The sequence below is a fragment of the Arvicola amphibius genome, chromosome 1 (genome assembly GCF_903992535.2).
Source record: "Arvicola amphibius chromosome 1, mArvAmp1.2, whole genome shotgun sequence".
Lineage (NCBI taxonomy): Eukaryota > Metazoa > Chordata > Mammalia > Rodentia > Cricetidae > Arvicola > Arvicola amphibius.
This window is the reverse complement of record NC_052047.1, coordinates 199,322,113-199,339,736: the sequence shown is the minus strand read 5'-3', so window position 1 is coordinate 199,339,736 and position 17,624 is coordinate 199,322,113. Positions and strand designations below refer to the sequence as shown.

The 17,624-nt window shown below is 42.2% G+C and overlaps 1 protein-coding gene and 1 non-coding gene across 5 annotated transcripts in view; both read left to right on the top strand.

Moving 5' to 3' along the window:
- Positions 1-550: 550 nt before the first annotated feature.
- The window catches only part of Rab11fip2 (RAB11 family interacting protein 2), a 38,969-nt gene continuing 21,895 nt past the window's right edge, over positions 551-17,624 (top strand). Inside the window, exons 1-4 of one of the 4 annotated variants that reach the window (XM_038335140.1) lie at positions 551-1,234; positions 6,718-6,944; positions 7,756-8,224; positions 12,574-12,615. In XM_038335140.1, the coding sequence (XP_038191068.1) occupies positions 882-1,234; positions 6,718-6,944; positions 7,756-8,224; positions 12,574-12,615 (1,091 nt within the window). In that variant the 5' untranslated portion in view covers positions 551-881. Of the gene's footprint in view, positions 1,235-6,501; positions 6,945-7,755; positions 8,225-12,573; positions 12,616-17,624 lie in introns of all 4 variants that reach the window. The other 3 variants (XM_038335126.1, XM_038335149.1, XM_038335133.1) reach the window with 3 other exon arrangements.
- LOC119806099 lies at positions 14,524-14,652 on the top strand. The gene has a single exon (XR_005284131.1). It is a non-coding gene; the product is annotated as a small nucleolar RNA SNORA61 (small nucleolar RNA).

Genomic DNA, 17,624 nt, shown 5'->3' with positions numbered 1-17,624 from the left:
CCTTCCAGAATCCTGCTGACGTCCCGAGCTAGCTCAGCAACCGCCAGGCCTGCACCGCGACGCCCACGGTCTAGGGCGCACGCCCCAGCCTCCGCGTCCCGCACCCCGCCGCCGCGTCGTCACGGCAACCAGGGCGGCGCTAACCCCCAACCCCGCCCGGCCCCGCCCCTCGCGCAGCCCGGGCTCAACATGGAGGCGACGGCCAACCCGGAAGTGGCGCGGCGGCCGCGCGCCGGGCGCTAGGAACCGCGGGTCCCCCCGAGCCAGGCCTCGCCCCGTGCTGCCGCCGCCGCCGCCGCCGCCGCCGGGGTCTCCCCCGCGTCCCGATCCAGGACACGGCGGCGGCTTCCGCCCCGCTCGCCCAGGCCTCCGCCGCTCTCGGGGGTGGGAGGAGCCGAGGCGAGGCTGCGCGGGCGGAGGGAGCCAGGCCCCGCGGGCCGCCGACGGTTCGGTTCGTATCAGCCGGGTCGGAGGAGGAGCCGGGCCGCTCGGGGCGGAGGCCGGGCCGCAGGGGCGCCGGGGCGCAGGCCCGGGGACGGTGGCGACGCGCGGCGGCGTCCGGCTGCGCGCGGAGGCCTGGACCGGGCGGGCGGCCGGGCGGCCAGGTGATGTGGACCCCTGTGCTATTGCGGGATAAAGGGACCCCCGCGGCGGCGGCGTCCCCCGGCCGTCCGCGCCGGTCATTTTGACATTAGCCCGTAGGGACCTTGGGGCAGCCCCCTCCCCATTCCCCTTGAGCTTGCGAAGTGCCCCGAAGGATGCAGTGATCTGGGAGTCGTGCTCTCCCTGCGGGAGGGGCGCCGCCTTGCACTTCTGAACTCTGCTGAGGAAAAAGAAACAAAACAACAAAACCGAAAAACGTGACAAAACAAAATCCCAGAATGATGTTGTCCGAGCAAGCCCAAAAGTGGTTTCCAACCCACGTGCAGGTCACAGTGCTCCAAGCTAAAGACCTGAAGCCGAAAGGCAAAAGTGGCACCAATGACACATACACCATAATTCAGTTGGGCAAAGAAAAGTACTCTACATCCGTAGCAGAGAAAACACTGGAGCCGGTCTGGAAGGAGGAGGCCTCCTTTGAGCTGCCTGGGTTGCTTATGCAGGGCAACCCAGAGAAATACATTCTTTTTCTTATAGTGATGCACAGGTCCCTCGTGGGACTGGATAAGTTTTTAGGGCAGGTGGCAATCAATCTCAATGACATCTTTGAGGACAAACAAAGAAGGAAAACAGAGTAAGTTATATAATTTGTCTTGAATGTTGGGCATTTAAATATATAATGGATGTACTTGTTCTTGAACATAATATGTTTGAGGCATTGATCTTTGGAGTTGAAATAAGATCCAGTTTTAAGCACTTCTATTTGCATGACTTTGAAGAAAAATACCCTTTGCTATGAAATGATATATATTTTTAAAAGTAGAGTTACTAATCCGTTATTTTTCTCATTTCTGTGTGAGGTAAGCAGCTCTTCATGGGATATAGTGCAGTGGATTTTAAGAAATACTTCTTATAAGAGGCCTAGAGCATGAACTAAAAAATTGGAAGATTAAATCTATGCATGTAATGGTCTATGGTCTATGTTTGCTGAGCACTGTTAAGAGAAAAATTACTAATAAGGGCTGTCAAAAGGTAAATTTCTAATTTTAGAACTCTGTATTTCATCATTGTAAACAGCTGGCCTTTATTTTTGCCCCACCAGTTTTCAGGGTCAGTACTTCTTGATAGAGCAGAAAGTTGTTAAAAGGGGGAAAAAGTTTTGGAAGTCTGCACAAACATCTTCAGTCTTGAACCCACTGACATTTTTTTCCCTTTGAATCTGCAGTATAGTGGGGCTATTGTTTACTGAAGAATCAGATCGGCAAGGCTGGTGTGTTTAGACCGAATTAACCGCTGTAAGATTGGAGACAGTGATTAAAGTCTGGCGATGCAGTGATTTAATGGCTTCTTCAATGAAAACATGGCTTTTGAGACAGAGCTTTCAAGCCTCAGTTAGGTAGATGTAAGAAACCAGAATACAGCCGGGCGGTGGTGGCGCATGCCTTTAATCCCAGCACTCGGGAGGCAGAGGCAGGTGGATCTCTGAGAGTTCGAGGCCAGCCTGGTCTACAAGAGCTAGGTCCAGGACAGGCTCTAGAAACTACAGGGAAACCCTGTCTCGAAAAACCAAAAAAAAAAAAAAAAAAAAAAAAAAAAAAAAAAAAAAAAAAAAAGAAACCAGAATACAAACCCAAACTAAGCTGTGTCCTAAGTTGAAACAAGTAGCATGTTGGGAAAGGTGGGTCTCTCGCTGCGTGCTTCCCTGGTCTGCAGACTCACTGCGATGAGTTTGAGGAGAGGAGGAGGCTGGAACTCAGCAGAGGGCTTCACTTTTCCATTGTTTTCCAGTCCTGGTGCGGGTTTATCTACCCTTCAGAGCACCTTTTAACAATGGTAATTTTAAGTTCATGTCGATTTCTTACATTTAAACAATACTCATCTTTTTTTCCTTGTAAAACCTGCCAGCAGACTTCATTTAATAGGAATTGTTTTTGTTCCGTTTGAATCAAGTCTTTATCTAAGACTTAGTGTATGTAAGGTAAAATATTAGGAATACAAGAAGAACAAAAGGTAATAACAAGGAGAGGAGAAAAAGTTTAAGTTGTATATTTAGTGATTTTAAACTTCTTGATATTTAACAAGTAGCCTTTCTTCTGAAAGGTTTTCCATCACATTTAAAATGAAAATGAATAATAACCAAATAATTTGTCCCAAATTGTCAGTTTGGAGTGATATAAGCTCTGTAAAGTGTTTTGACTCTGAGCTTTTAAGTATCCACAGCTTCAGATTTCTTAGCATGCTTTAAACAGTAATTTTAATATTAATGATAATATACTACAGACCTCTCAAATGTAAATTCTCCAAACTTAAGTAGGCCCAAGTGTGTGTACAAAGATCCTGAGAACGAAATAGCCTTTTACAGTTTCTTGTTTTATTTCCATCTTTGGCAGCTCTGCAGTTACAATAAAGTAGACCATGAACAATCTCTAATATCACAGTCTGTCTATAAAACTAAGGAGAGCTTTTGGAGGGGGATGCTTTGAAATGCTCTCAACAGAGCTGTGATGTCACTGCATCCAAAGGGATTTTCACATGGTATTAAGCCCTTAATATTTTGTGTGGGTGACTAAATGGGAACTGTGTATTTGATGAGGCATCTTTATTGGTAATATTTCTAGATTTTTAATATATTTAATAGCTTCCTTTTCCAGCCCAGCTGCACATGTGGCACAGTAAGAGACAGACTTGAGCCACCAGTGTATTAAAAGAAAGGTATTTAATATTCTGCACATTGCTAAATCTTGTCAGCATATTCCCAAGTGCTTTCTGGAAAAGTAGAATGAGTGATGAAGGCTACCAGCTGATTGAGATGTCCCATGGAACTGCTGGGTGTGACACTTTGTACTTTTTGATAGTGAAAAGACCGTGTTTACACTTTCCAGTTGAGAGGCAAAAAGTATCGTGCTTAAAATTGTTTTACTTAGTTTTCTACTTTGAATATACTCAAATTTACACACACACACACACACACACACACACACATATATATATATAGTTTTTTTTAAGAAGGGGGAAGGGCTTGAGTCAAATCCTTTGAGCAGAGAACTTTTGCATTTGCCTTCTTTTAATAGATGTCTGGGTTGGTTCTGGCATAAGATTTATGGAAATAGCACAATGTTTAATCATAGAATGGGAAACTCGTTGATGCTATTATGAAATATCTATTGATTTTTAAAAAATAAGCTAAGTTGGTGGTGTCTTTTTTCTTAATGCTCTCAAAAATTAATAATATCAGAGTACTTAGAGTTAGGTATGAGTTGGACATATGTAGATTTTAGGGCGTGTGTGTGTGTGTGTGTTTGTGCGTGTGTGCGTGTGTGTGTGTCTGCCTGCGTTGCACCTGCCTGGCCTCTGGCCTTCTTATTGCCAGTCCTGTCCCATTTCTGACCACACAGCACCGATTGCTTGGGAATCATTCCCACATGTGTGGCAGTTTTGGACATGGACCTGTGCCCACTGAAAATTGAACAGAAGCCATATACCATTACAACCCAGCACTCCAGAGGTGGAGAAGAATAGGCATTAATCCAGCAACTCCCAAGTGCTGTGTCTTCATTTGTCCCTTTGAAGCCTGGGAAAACAAACACTATTCCAGGATTCTTGAAGTTCTCATTAAGGTCAGTTTCAAAACAGAATAGCTGAAGTTACTTGTCAGGCCTGCCCTTTAAATCAGTGTGTTTATCAGAGTTCTTTGCAGGATTTTGTTTTGTTTGTTGTTGTTTTGTTTCTATAGGGGGAGAAAGAAAAAAATCCATTTTACACTTGGATTCAAATGCATTGTTTTATTCTTTAAAGCTTGCGTAGGTGTTTAGAGTTTCCCACTAAAACCAAAATGGTGCAAGGCATGCGTGTTTGGAGTTGGATCTTATTGATTTTATGAAGATAGTTGTAGAAGTAACAAGTAGAGTGAAGTTTTAGTGTAAAGCAAGCTTTCCTCCAGGAGCGCTCTGGGACGAGAGAAATGCCCTCTCCCTCCTTCTGGTTAAATACAGTATTCCATAACGTGTGGCAGCCATGTGGTTAACCTTATTAACACGTGCGCTTCATCAAGTAAAAACGAGCTTGTATTTTCTGCAGATGTTTCTCATCGGCTTTAGATGTTTTCCGCATTGGCTCCCATCTGACTTGGGGAAATGGCTTGTCATCCTCCGGGCCTCAGTTTCTTCATCCCCAGATAAGGATGTTAAAGTAGATAATTCATTTGCTCTTATTTCCAAACCTCAGTGAGTTTTGACCACCTTTTGCCCCCTTCCATTTTGGGAACCATTGATATATTGTCCTTGACTTGGGTTTTATCAAATTGTTGTAAACTCCACATACATGCTTTTGTTGCTTGTTTGTGTGTATGTGGCCAGGTACATTCTTATAAAGAGCGTTTGCTCATTTTTCACATAGCCTGAGATTTTAGAGTATTTCTTGGGTATCACCCATCAGAAGCACTTCTCAGACTACTGAAAATGGCTCTCTTTTCCAAAACCGTAAGTTAATTCCGGGGTGTATAGCTTTACCTCATATGGAGATATTCTGAGAGCTCATGCTTGTGTTTGGTGTGTTCCATTCTGCAGTTCATTACTGCTTTCTTATTCCCAGTCCTGCTTAGATGTTACCATTGTTTAACCTTTTCTTAGTTCAGGGTCTTAAGAGTGCCTTCTATCATAAACTGTTCTATTGTAAGAAACAGCTTGTTCTGGCATCAGTATGATATGTCTTAATTGATTGAATCATTCCAGTTCAATAAGGAAGCATGGCACCTTCATGGAGCTGACGCAGGTTGTTTATCGGCTCTGTGTCCTGTCTGTGTGCCAGTCTTTGGCTTGAGGTATAGTAAATTCAGCCATCTTTTAGCTATTTTGTTGGCAAACAAGAAAAAAAAGTAATATAAAATTAGGTCAGAGTTGCTTTGTAGTAAAATTCATTGTTCTCTACTCGAGCTGTATTAAAATAACAGCATGTCTTCAGAAAGGGGATCCGACTCTGTGGCTCAATGGTGTGAACACTGGGGAGTGTGTGCAGGTTCAGGCTGTTTTCCCTGTGAAGTGACCACTGGTGACACCAACAACTGGAAGATTCCTGGTGGATAAAAATACTATAAACAAAACCAACATAAGCCCCGCTTCTTATATAGTTCACTTGGAAATTGGCCGCGTGATGCAAGACATTCCTGAAAGCTGGGGCCGGCTTTGTTTGTAAAGTCCTTTTTATTTAGCAGAGTCAATAGCTTTCTGGAAGGAATTATTTGATCTTTTTATTCTTTGAAAACTTCACAAGATTATTGTTTATCAATTCTTACATTTTATTCCCATTTCATAATTTATTCAGGAAAAGGCTTAGTTAGATCCATTTTATATGAATATAGGTACTGGTACTTGGAGTTTTAATGATCAGCACACTGTGTATTATCCCAGTTATTTATATAATTCTTTTACTATAAGTCATATTTTGGAATAGGCATTAAGTATTTTATTTAAATGCCATCATTATTTGCTATTTTATGGTACTCAGAAATACTTAGGCGTTCCTGTCTCAGTGTCTTTGAATGTTAAACATAACCTTAGGCCATTAGTAACAATTGTCCCACATGGAAACATAATTAGCTATTGTTGATAAGAATTTTTGATGATGATTTTTGAATTATGAGGGGAAAATTTATCTAAAACCCTTTATATACTTTCCAAAGGCTCAATTCCTTTGGTATGTGTCCCTCTACAGAAACTGGGACCAGTTTGTTTGTTTGATTTGTTTTCTTTTTAAACAATGAGTTAAACTGGAAATTTGTGGTTGACTGGTTCTTATTCATCGTGTAGATTGATGGTTAGTCACTGTACTTAAAAATATGCCTGGATATAACAGAGTTTGCTATTACCATTATATGTTACAACCAACTTTTTTCTTCTTTTGAAGGTGGTTTAGATTAGAATCCAAACAAGGAAAGAGAATCAAAAACAGGGGTGAGATAAAGGTCAATATTCAGTTTATGAGAAACAATATGACAGCAAGTATGTTTGACTTATCAATGAAGGATAAGACAAGATCGCCTTTTGCAAAATTAAAAGATAAGATGAAAGGGAGAAAAAATGACGGGACATTTTCTGATACATCTTCTGCAATCGTTCCAAGCACGCACATGCCTGATGCCAGTGCTGAATTTCCAAGCAGTGAAACACAGATGAAATCTAAACCAAGAAAGCCTTTTCTTTTGGGTCCTCAGCGGCTCTCATCTGCCCATTCGATGTCTGATTTAACTGGGTCCCATTTATCTTCTGAGAAACTGAAATCCAGTGCTGTAGGTCCGACACATCTTCTCAGTCGCCAGATAGATTCCTTTGGAGTTGTTCCAGAAAGTGGTAAGTGGTACTCATTTCTTTATCTTCCCTGTATTTTATGTATTTGTGTTTATATTATAGGTGATAATGAAATGAATCCTAATCTTCTCTCATGGCCTGGCCCTTTTTTTTTTCTGTCATTTCTCCTTTTCAAAAGCTTGTAGCAGGGCCAGGTTGGTAAAGCGTTTGCCTTGAAAGCATGGGGACCTGAATTTGGTCTCCAAAACCCACTTACAAAAGGCAAGGCAGGTGGTGGTGCAGGCTTGTAATCCTGTGCCTAAGAGGTGGAGCAGGTGGATCCCCGGGGTTCCATGCTCAGCCAACCTAGGTTTCTTGACAGATCCCACACCAGCGAGAGATCCTGTCTCAAGAAACAGGATAGGTAGTTCCTGAGGAATGACAGTGAAGGTTGCCTTATGGCCTCCACAGACACCCACATACACACCATAAAACAACAAAAACCGTGCAGCGTGCATTCCATTCTGCTTATATGTCCCTAGAAAGAATATCTATATCCCCAGGAAAGTAAATTTGATTCTAATGATGGAAAAGTTTAAGACTTGCCAGCATGTTCATTGACAGCAGGTCCTTTTGGTTGACCTTGTACTTTTCTTGTGTGTTGGTTTCTAAGCAGAAAGATACTAATTGCCTCACAATACACTGTATTACCCATCTACTTCATAATACCCCTCACCTAATTTTAAGATTGTTTTGACTATTTTCATGGTTAATGTCTTTAGTTAATTGCTCTCATTCTTAAGCAGCAGAAGTGTCAGATAGTGTAATAGCATATGTCACCCATCACCTACTAATGAAAAAAAAATGTTTGTAGGGAGTCTCAAGTCTCCACACAGAAGAACACTAAGCTTTGATACTTCTAAGTTGAACCACCGTGGCAGCATCGTGGATGAAGGCGATCCCTCCTTTGGAAGACAGAGTGACCCATTTACAAACGTGACTGCTTCGTTACCCCAAAAATTTGCAACACTGCCAAGGAAGAAGAATCCATTTGAAGAAAGCAGTGAGTCATGGGACAGCAGTGTGAATTTATTTTCAAAACCAGCTGAAGTAAGGAAAGAAAATAAGAGAGAGAAAAGAGAGAAAGTGAGCCTCTTTGAAAGAGTGACCGGGAAGAAAGATAGCAGAAGATCTGAGAAGCTAAACAATGGGGGATCTGATAGCCCCTGTGACTTAAAATCACCTAGTGCGTTTAATGAAAACCGGCAGGACTATTTTGATTATGAGTCAACCAATCCGTTTACAGCAAAATTCAGGGCTTCAACTATAATGTCATCGTCAAGGTAAGCTCACCAAGGAGGAGTGTGTTCCATTTGGGGAACCTTGTACTTAAAAGTAATATTTCTTTTAAATGCATGAATATTTTATATTCTTTTTATTTTTTAACCTAATTTTTTCAAGCACTTCATCATAGACCTACACATTGTTGCTTGTATGTGTCCTTAGAATTGAATGTTTTACCTTTGGAAGGACAAATACTTCTTCCTCTTACCCTAGTCTGCCCCTACCCTTAGGAGCCCGGAAGCCACCATAGATAGCTCTTGAAGAAAACAGCCTGGCTTTTGATGAGACCCAGTGAGAGTGAATAAATCATGGGTATGAATTCAATCCAGAAATATGTTTCTAGGTACTTACCAGGGATTAAATCCTGGGCTGTCTGGAGAGTGTTAGTGAGCCAGTAATAGTCAACATGCTGTTCTTTAGCAAATTCTGGCTGGAGTATTAATATTGTCATAATAAATGTTAACTGTCCTTATGAAATGGCTGACCAGAAATAGCTTTTATTCATGAATATCTTCTGGAATCTGGTGGCCAGAGCTCTGGGATGACAAGTAGCCATAGCTGTAACCAGCTGATGAAGATTGGTCCTTCCATATGTACTGCTGCTTACTCCAGCAGTCAGGAGTTGTGCAGACATGACTGATGGAGGGCCTGGTACAGGAACCTCAAGCAAAGGTGAAGATAACCTTAAAACTTCAGTAACTGTGGAAGAACACAGTAGAAGCAGTTTGCCACATACTGGGAGCTCTTCCTCAGGTTGTAATGTGTAATATATAGACTTGAGTGGGATTCCTTGCTTTGTAATCCCATGACCTCTAGATTTCAGCATCTACATCTTCTGAGGAGAAGAACGTAAATAAATCAATCTTTTGAAGAGGTAAATAATACATAAATAAGTGCACACTACAAAGCCAGGCACCAAATAGAGAACCAATAGGTAATCACCACTTCAGACTGAAATCCTTGATTGAAGCCTGATCCAGTTTTATGTAGAAATATGGCATCAGTATTAATGCCTTCATTATGCACGGAACTTTGTGATTCAGCTGTGGAGCATTTCAGATTTAGGATTTTTTGTATGTAAAGTCTATGTAGCTGTTCCAAAATCTCCCCAAACCAGACTCTAAAGCATGTTGGATCCCAGGAGTTTTAGGTAAGAGACAGGTGACCTCTGTCTTGTTTGATGTGTTGTCCTGTATTGTTTTCTTTAAGATTAGTGCTTTGTGTTCTGTCCCACTACAAACAGAAGATGAAGCCTCACGGCCACTCGGGTAGGCCTTGCTCTTGGGCCTTTCTTGCTCTTAAAGTTTCCAGAGGGAAGTGTTCATTTTTTTGTTGATTTGTTTTCTTTTTATTAGATGGGGATTTGTTGTGGTTTTAGAAAAAAAAAACATTCATTCTCTATGTTTATAGACGATAATTCAGAGAAACAAATTTTTATTTAGTGGTATCAATAGTCCATTGGAGAGTTCACAGTGTTGATGTGCTATTGTAACATGCTGATACTTAATGTAGTCTCCTTCATATTTCATGAAATCCTAAATACAGGAGTAGATAGAATGTGCCTCACTTGTTTCTGAACATTTTTATTTTTTGTAGGAAATTTTTGAATACAGTTGTTCAAGGTAACATAGAAATTGGCTAATCTAGGTAATTTTAGAGTCAGTGAAAAGCAACAAAAGGGAACTAGTTAGAAAAAATTTTTAAATTATGCTATCATATGGAAAATAAGCCTTCTCAAGTCTTTAATGCCTTGGGCTGCCATGGGCTTTAATAGGGAAGATGGTTTTCAGTAGATTTCAGCTTCATTCTATTCTACTTTAATATTAATACTACTTTTATCAAAATTAGGACTGTATTCTAAATTCTATGATTACAAGTATATAAGAATAGACTGTTAAAACAATTTAAGATGTTTTTCTTTGTGTTTATGAGGCTATAGGTATGAGGACAGAACATACATTCCTGAAAATCTCTTTCTGTATCAGAGTCATCTTTCTGGTAAATTAAAACATTTGTAATTAATAGGTGGCTCCAGTTAACATACAGAGCAGTTGGATATAAATGGACGAATAAAAAGACTGCAGTTCCAAGTTTACAGCCAGCAGTTTTAGCGAGGGTGGAATCTGAGTCCAGAATTCCTCTCCTCCGATATCATCCCTCAGCTGGATCAAGCAGCCTCCAGACCAGGGCTTTTGATGCTACATTGATCATATATTAAGAATTATTTTTCCAGCCGGGCGGTGGTGGCGCACGCCTTTAATCTCAGCACTCCGGAGGCAGAGGCAGGCGGATCTCTGTGAGTTCGAGGCCAGCCTGGTCTACAAGAGCTAGTCCCAGGACAGGCTCTAAAAAAAGCTGCAGAGAAACCCTGTCTCGAAAAACCAAAAAAAGAAAAAAGAAAAAAAAAAGAATTATTTTTCCAGTATGTTAAGTAAAACTTATTTAGAGATCTCCTGGACTTTTGAGACCCTTGGTTTTGAGACTGCTGAGTCAATTCAAAGCACGTACCTGTCATGAGCTGGTGTGTGAACTGACAGGCCTAGGAGTGCAGGGTCACGGGAGCCGTGCCAGGGGCCTCTGAGTGATTAAGCATGTCTCTTTATCTTCAGTAATTAAGAACATAATTTTTAGAAGTTAAAGGTTTTAGTTTTTGTGTATGTAACATCTGCTTCAGGAAAAAAACACATTGGAAACCACAAAATACATTTCATTTTGCATCTTGAGGTTGTTCCTGTAGCCTTGTGAGAATCTGATGGGGAAATTAGCCAGATTGCCTGCTGTGCTGATTCTGCAGGGTGCAAGGTTCCTCACTGATGTTCACTCTTGGAATGTTCTTCCTGGTACCTTGCTCGGCTTCCCTGAAGCCTTTCCCACACTGCTAGAGAGGAATAGTGGCTTCCAGGCTCGACGTTTTCTGCTGCAGTCTACTGAGGGAATGACGTAGTCACTTTTCCCTCCCACTCTCGTGATAATTTAAGGGCAGGGCCTGCATTTCATTCATCTCTTTGACCGTAATCTCCAGTGCGCTGCATAGGAGACAGTCCACATTAGAAACTTTGGACATCCACATGGCAGCAAACCAGGCTGTAGAAATGGTTCTCGTCTGCCTGTCTCCTGCTCCAGCCTAGAGTGAGCTGTGCAGATCTTCATCAGAGACTGAAAATGGATCCAAGAAGGTCAATGTGTACGTTTTTTTTATTTTACATAACACTTTAAAATCTGAGAGTAAGAAAGTAAACAGGTGTGTCACCATACACCTGTTAGCCTAGCACTCAGGAGGTTGAGGCAGCCTGAGCAACTTAATGAGATCTTATTTCATAATTGAAAAGCTTAAATAAATGTGCAAAGATGTAGCTCATTGGTAAGGGTTCTTGCCTAGTGTGTACAAGGTTTTGGGTTAAGTCCCCAGGACTAACTTAAAAAGCTAAATTTTATACTAATTAAGATTTACGGCATGAGCAAACATTTCTAGTGTCTGTGGGTAGATAAGGCTAGGTTATCCTAGTAACTGCAGATCTCAGTGGCTTTGGCAGGGACGTTCTTAGAGAGGGGAGTGGGGTCCCTCATTCCCCACACAGTTTCTCTGAAGCCAGGCTTCTTCCTTCTTGTAGTGCCACCTTGTTATTTCCCTTCAGAGATGAGTGAGGCACATGTGGAGAGGTAGGGGCCATCCATCACAGCATGTCACGTGCTACCACTGCAGTCCTGTCTGCATTTGTCCCTTGGGCCAGAGCTCAGCAGGTCCTGTCCTTACCTCCACCGGAGCAGGCCTGAGGCCGCGACAGCTGAGGGAGTAGCTAGGAACCAGAGACCTTTGCGGGACAGGGTCCAAGCAAGGGACATCTACGGATACATAACTGGTTTTTAAAAACAGATCATAAATGGTCTGAAAAGTAGAAATGGGCAGATGTGTTCACCCGATCAATGTTACGTTTCAGACCGAGGCTCATTGTTGTGTTACAGGATGGGCTGGATTTGAGCTCCTCCTTCTTAAACCTTCCAAGCATTGAGATTGCACCTGAGCGCTTCCTGAGCCACCAGTTTGTTGTGTTTTCTGCAGTCAGCACGTGGCTGTTGTGGCTCTGTACAGAGGCGACGTGAGAGCTGCACCACACGTCAGCGTCTTTCTCTGCAGCTTCTGCTTGCCCCACTGTCTTGTCCTCGCCTAGACCAGGGATCTGTGGTCGCCTCTGTCTTGTTGACTGTCTCTGTAAATGTCAACCATCCTCATCTGTGTGTGCATTTTGGTGCTAGAACAAGTGTGTTGAGTACGTGTCTTATGCCCTGTAGAACCAGTATTTATTCTCTGGCCTTTTGTTTTCTCAACTTCCACGCCTTCACTCTGCAGTCCATGCTGGCCTCAAACACCTCTCCGTTGTTGGAATTACAGGTATGCATGACCACACTGCACTTTATCTCCTGACCTTTTCCAGACATAGGGTGCTGACATCCATACTCGCTGAGCAGAAATCAGCCTGGATCCCCGAAGGGTCGAGATCTGAAGCAACCAGCTGGACTCTGAAAGACAGACGCTCTCAGAACTGAGTGATAAGAGGCTCCCTTGCGGTCACACTTACTGGTATTTGTCTTTCTAAGTGAGCTGTGGTGCCTTCCGGTTTGCTTTAGAAAGCTCAGGTCAGAATGCTGAGGAAGTGTGGGTCCAAACAGCAACTCTAAACACTTTCTGAATGTTAAGGCTTATCATTGTTTAGCCTTCTCTTACTACCCAGCTTTTCTTTTTGCTTAGCTCCCTACTCACCTCGGGAAGCTCCTTTCCTTAGCGGCTTCTCTGCCTCTACCCCAAGAGTGCTGTAAGCCATATGCCATTTCCTTCCATGGACTCAGGCAGGAGGGGAGTCAATAACCATTCACAATGCCAATAACTCATGCTCTTCGGAGTAGAATCCTGGTGTTTCCCTCGTTTGGATTTGTTCAGATTTGTAGAGGAGTTGGAATTGCTATCAGATGCATGTGTCTGGGTCTTAGGGTAGTCTCTTGAGTGTCATGCCAGTGATGGTGATGGTTTATTTATGTATTAATAAATAAAGCTTGCATAAAGATTAGAAGGGCAAAACTAAGCCACTAGAGATCAGGCAGTGGTCGCACACACCTTTAATCCCAGGATTTGGGAGACAGAGGCAGATGGATCTCAAGGCCACCCTGGGCTACATGAGATCAATGCAGAAACAAATCCAGGTGGTGGTGCCTCACACCTTTATTTTCAGTACTAGGGAGGCATATGCCTTTAAACCCAGCAATAGAGGGAATATAAAATTGGAGGAGAGGAGGCTGTGCCTGCTTAGTTTGCGGTTGCCCAGCCTTGGTAGAGGGAAGACTTCTTTAGTGGCTTGGCTGCTTTGCTTTTCTGGTTTTTGGGTTAAACCCCAATATTCTGTCTCTGGGTTTTTATTATTTGTGATACAGCTCCCAACCCTCCATGAGGCCCACTCATGTGGGCCAGTGCTAATCAGCCCTGGCTCCTATTTCATTTTGTTTATAAACTGGTTTGTTGGACTTCCTTTCACATGAAGTATGAATCTTTTCATCAGTGTGCCTTGAAGGAAAATCCGTGTTTTAAGAACTTCCCACTGATGGCCAGTCAGGTTTTAAACTTGATGAACTAAATTGTATCCCTCTAGTCATACATATTCAGTTTGGACAGCTGGGAGTCAGGCGTGGAACTGATAAACTCAGATTTGAAAAGACCCTACCTAAGGTAGAGAACACAGCAGGGAAGACAGCCTGGCTAAAACAGATCCTCAGACAAGTAGGAGATTCCGTGTGTTGGAATAGGTAAGAGGAACCTGAGCTGACAAGGCTGACCTGTGTCTGGTGTTTATGGGTACATGGGATGAAATGTTTGTCAGGGACAGATGAAACCTGGCATCAGTTGTGATCAGTGACTCAAAAAGCATGTGTAGTCAATTGAGGAGATGATGTGTGTTTTCCTGAGGAGGTCTGAAAAATGTCGGGCCTCCGCCTAGTTATGGGAATTCTTTAATTCCATGGAGACAGTTACTTCCTGTCTCACTTTAACAAGCAAACATACAAACAACAACAGAAACCACTTTTGTCTCCCGTTCTAGACAGGTACTCCACCACGGGTACTCCACCACGGGTAATCCTCCGCCCTCTTTTTCCTTTTTCCTTTGAGTCAGGGACTCATTAAGTTGCGCAGGGTGGCCTTGAGCTTAACACAGACAGGCCACGCTGACCTTGCAATGGTGACACTTCTGCCTCAGCGCCCAGAGTGGCTGAGATTATATGGACCTCTGCCACCATTTAAAGACACAAGTATACCCTCTGGTTCCCTTTCCTATCGGATCTTGACACTGGTCTTGGTGGTCGTAAGGGAGGGAGAGCAGACCGAAGTTGGCCTCATGGCAATATAGTCTGCTATAGAGCATTGGGTCAGATTCATACATGCCTTGGCTCTTGTAAAATGGGATAGCCTGAGAATTATATATGCATCTGGGCAGTTGTAGCATTGTGTTTGTATGTCTAATGATTTATTTATTTATAGCCATGTAACCAGTGAAGGGGCCATCATTTGTGATATCATCTACAGTTTGTTGGAAAAACAAGCAGACGAGCCCACATTGAGACACTAAAGGCTACAAAGAGAAACCCTGTCTTAAAAAAAGAAGTGAAATGCTTTGGGATTTAACATGTATTTAGTTCAAAAAAGACGTTTGAAAGTAAAAAAAAAAGAAAGACACAAGTAGTAAAAACCTGCTTCATGTGGAGAGCTAATGAAGTCAGAGGGCAAGAAGTAATGCGAGGCACTCTGCGTTTGTCCTGGAAGCGTAGGTCTGCCTGCGTTCCTTCCTTTCTGCCTCATTGCAACTCTGATCTCCATGAAGCCCTTGCTCGGTTGTTGTACGATAACTTGGTAGTGAGCTTTAAATTTTATCTCAGAAATTTTTCATTCTATTGGGTCATGTATCTCACGTGTATCTGATCATCAAAGAACCTTCCTAGCCTTCTTAGCCAATGAGCTCAGACCAAGTGTTTTTTAGGAAAGTATAGAAATAGTGTCTAAGGTGAAGACATTTTTATCATTAATATCTTGCAGTTTTACTTGACAGGATCCTATGGGGATCAGGTAGCTCTCTATTCCTTCTGCCCTTAACTGGTCATTTCCTATTTGTGATTGGGTCACATCATTCTTAGGAGCTACAAAAAATAAGTAACTCAGACGTATGTTTAAGTGTGTCTAATTTCCATAGACCAAGAATCACCGTAAACTGTTGCATGTAGCCATTATCAGGAAGCTGTAACATGCCTATTAAAATAGACTATTATCATAAGGTTACTTTTTTATTTGAAAAAAAAAAAACCCAAGTGATCCTAAAGAAAAGGTCTTATTCATAGTTGTTACATCTTTCTTTCCAATGTCTTCTATGGACGTGTGTGTGTGTGTGTGTGTGTGTGTGTGTGTGTGTGAATTTAGCATTCCTTAGCATTGTAAACCTTACTCTGTATAAGGACTTACTGTTCATATCTGTCTGAAGATGGCTTGCCTACTAGTCTGTACATCGTTTCTGTGTCTGAAAACCTGCAGTCTTGTTGATGAGACTGAGAATGACAACTTTAGATGATTTTTTTAGAGCCCTTAATCCATTAGTGGCCAGGGATTTACAGGATTTCCCATGTAATAGTGACTGGGAGTGAGAGGCATGGGTGTGATTAGTTCCCACAACACTGACTGGAACTTATGTGTGACTCCCTAGAGAGGACTTGAAACTTTTCTACCCTTTGTCATCCTAATACTCATTATAATGGGTCTCATTAATTGGCGCATCTCCCATTGGGTTAATTTGCAGATACCATCCATGCCATCTTTTTGCTAACTCTCTAATGCCAATTGATATTTATGGTCTTTACAAATGAAAACAAAAAAAGATCTGTAACAAAAAAGACAAACTTTGCTAAGTTTTCCTTTATTTTTTTAAGTTGAGAGATTAAGATACAGAGAGATTCTGTGTGAGAGAAAAGGAAGCAAACATGCCACAAACCCCCACAAAAACTACTGTAGGCTAATAAACTGATGTGAAAATTTCTCAATTTACAGCACTTGACAGGTGCTAAAAGAAAAGCATCTTTAATTTTAATGTGTTGTTAGGACCTCTTTAGAGAGACTGTACAAGTTATTAACAAGGTCCTCTGAGACAGGAGACGGGTAATTAACAAGACCTATGGAGATATAGTTTAGGTAATTAACGAGCTCTTAGGCACTGGACACAGGATAACACGTGGTAAGTCCGATAGTTAAAGAGAGCTGGTCGTTATGATATGACCGAATGCAGAAAGAGCCTGTGCATCCTCTGGAGCTTTCCAACAGGAAAGTATTAAGATTACATTCCAATGACCCCAGCATGCTGGTTTTCATAAATCAGTACATAAGCTTTTTAGTTAAAAGTAATGTTTGAGAGAATTATTTCTTTGTAAATCCAAGAAGCAGAAGCGCTTGCTAGATGGAGGTTGATGATCTTTACTGTAGTTAGAGGGAAATCCTTCAGAAGGACATACATTGTGTATTTCTCAATTGTTTTAAACATCATTGGTTGAGTGTGTTTCTCATTTGTGGCTTCTTGTCTAAAACGGCCTATTCTAGATTATCTTGCTCCTCTGGTGACTTTAAGATGGTCAGGCTTTTGGCCAGAGAGGAGAGCACGGTGGGGACTGTTGGTTTTAACATCCTACCCTGGGTTCCTTCACTCAGCTCTCTTCTTCCTTCAGGTCTGAGAGTTGCTGTCACCAGTTGCAAATACAGTTGGTCTGATTATTTCCATGTAACTTTGATATAGGTGTCTGAGTTTTGATTTAGGAAACTCCCAGGCAAGCATTTTGTTACAAGCATGTGTTCTTGTAGGTGTGTCCAATTAGTGGCTGCAGGCCATATAGGCTGAGGAGAGTGTGGCCTGACATAAAACCAAAAAGGTGAAAGCTCTTGACTGTGTGGTTTTGAGCATGACCTTTGTAGATGACGTCATGTCCCAATGTCAAAAGCTCGGGCATGCCTGCAAAGGTTAAAATCTGATGGGTTTCTAATATTGCATGACCTGTCTCAGTATGGCTCCTACAGGCCATCAAGATGAATATGTGTCTGAATTCCAACTCTGGTATCAAATAATACTTTCATTATTTCTTTTCAATATTTTCTATATGAGAGAGTGTGGTGGTTTAAATGAGAATGTATCCCATTAGCTAAGATGTGACCTTGTTTGGAGACGTTAGGTGAGGCCTTAGGGGAGGAAATATGTAACTGGGGGGGGGGGGGGGGGGGACTTGAAAGCTTGCACACTGTGGTTGAGATGTGAACCCCAGCTTCCTGCTCCTGCTGAAGGAGGCTCACTGCTTGTCACCTGAACTAACTCATTGTGCTCAGGCTTCCAG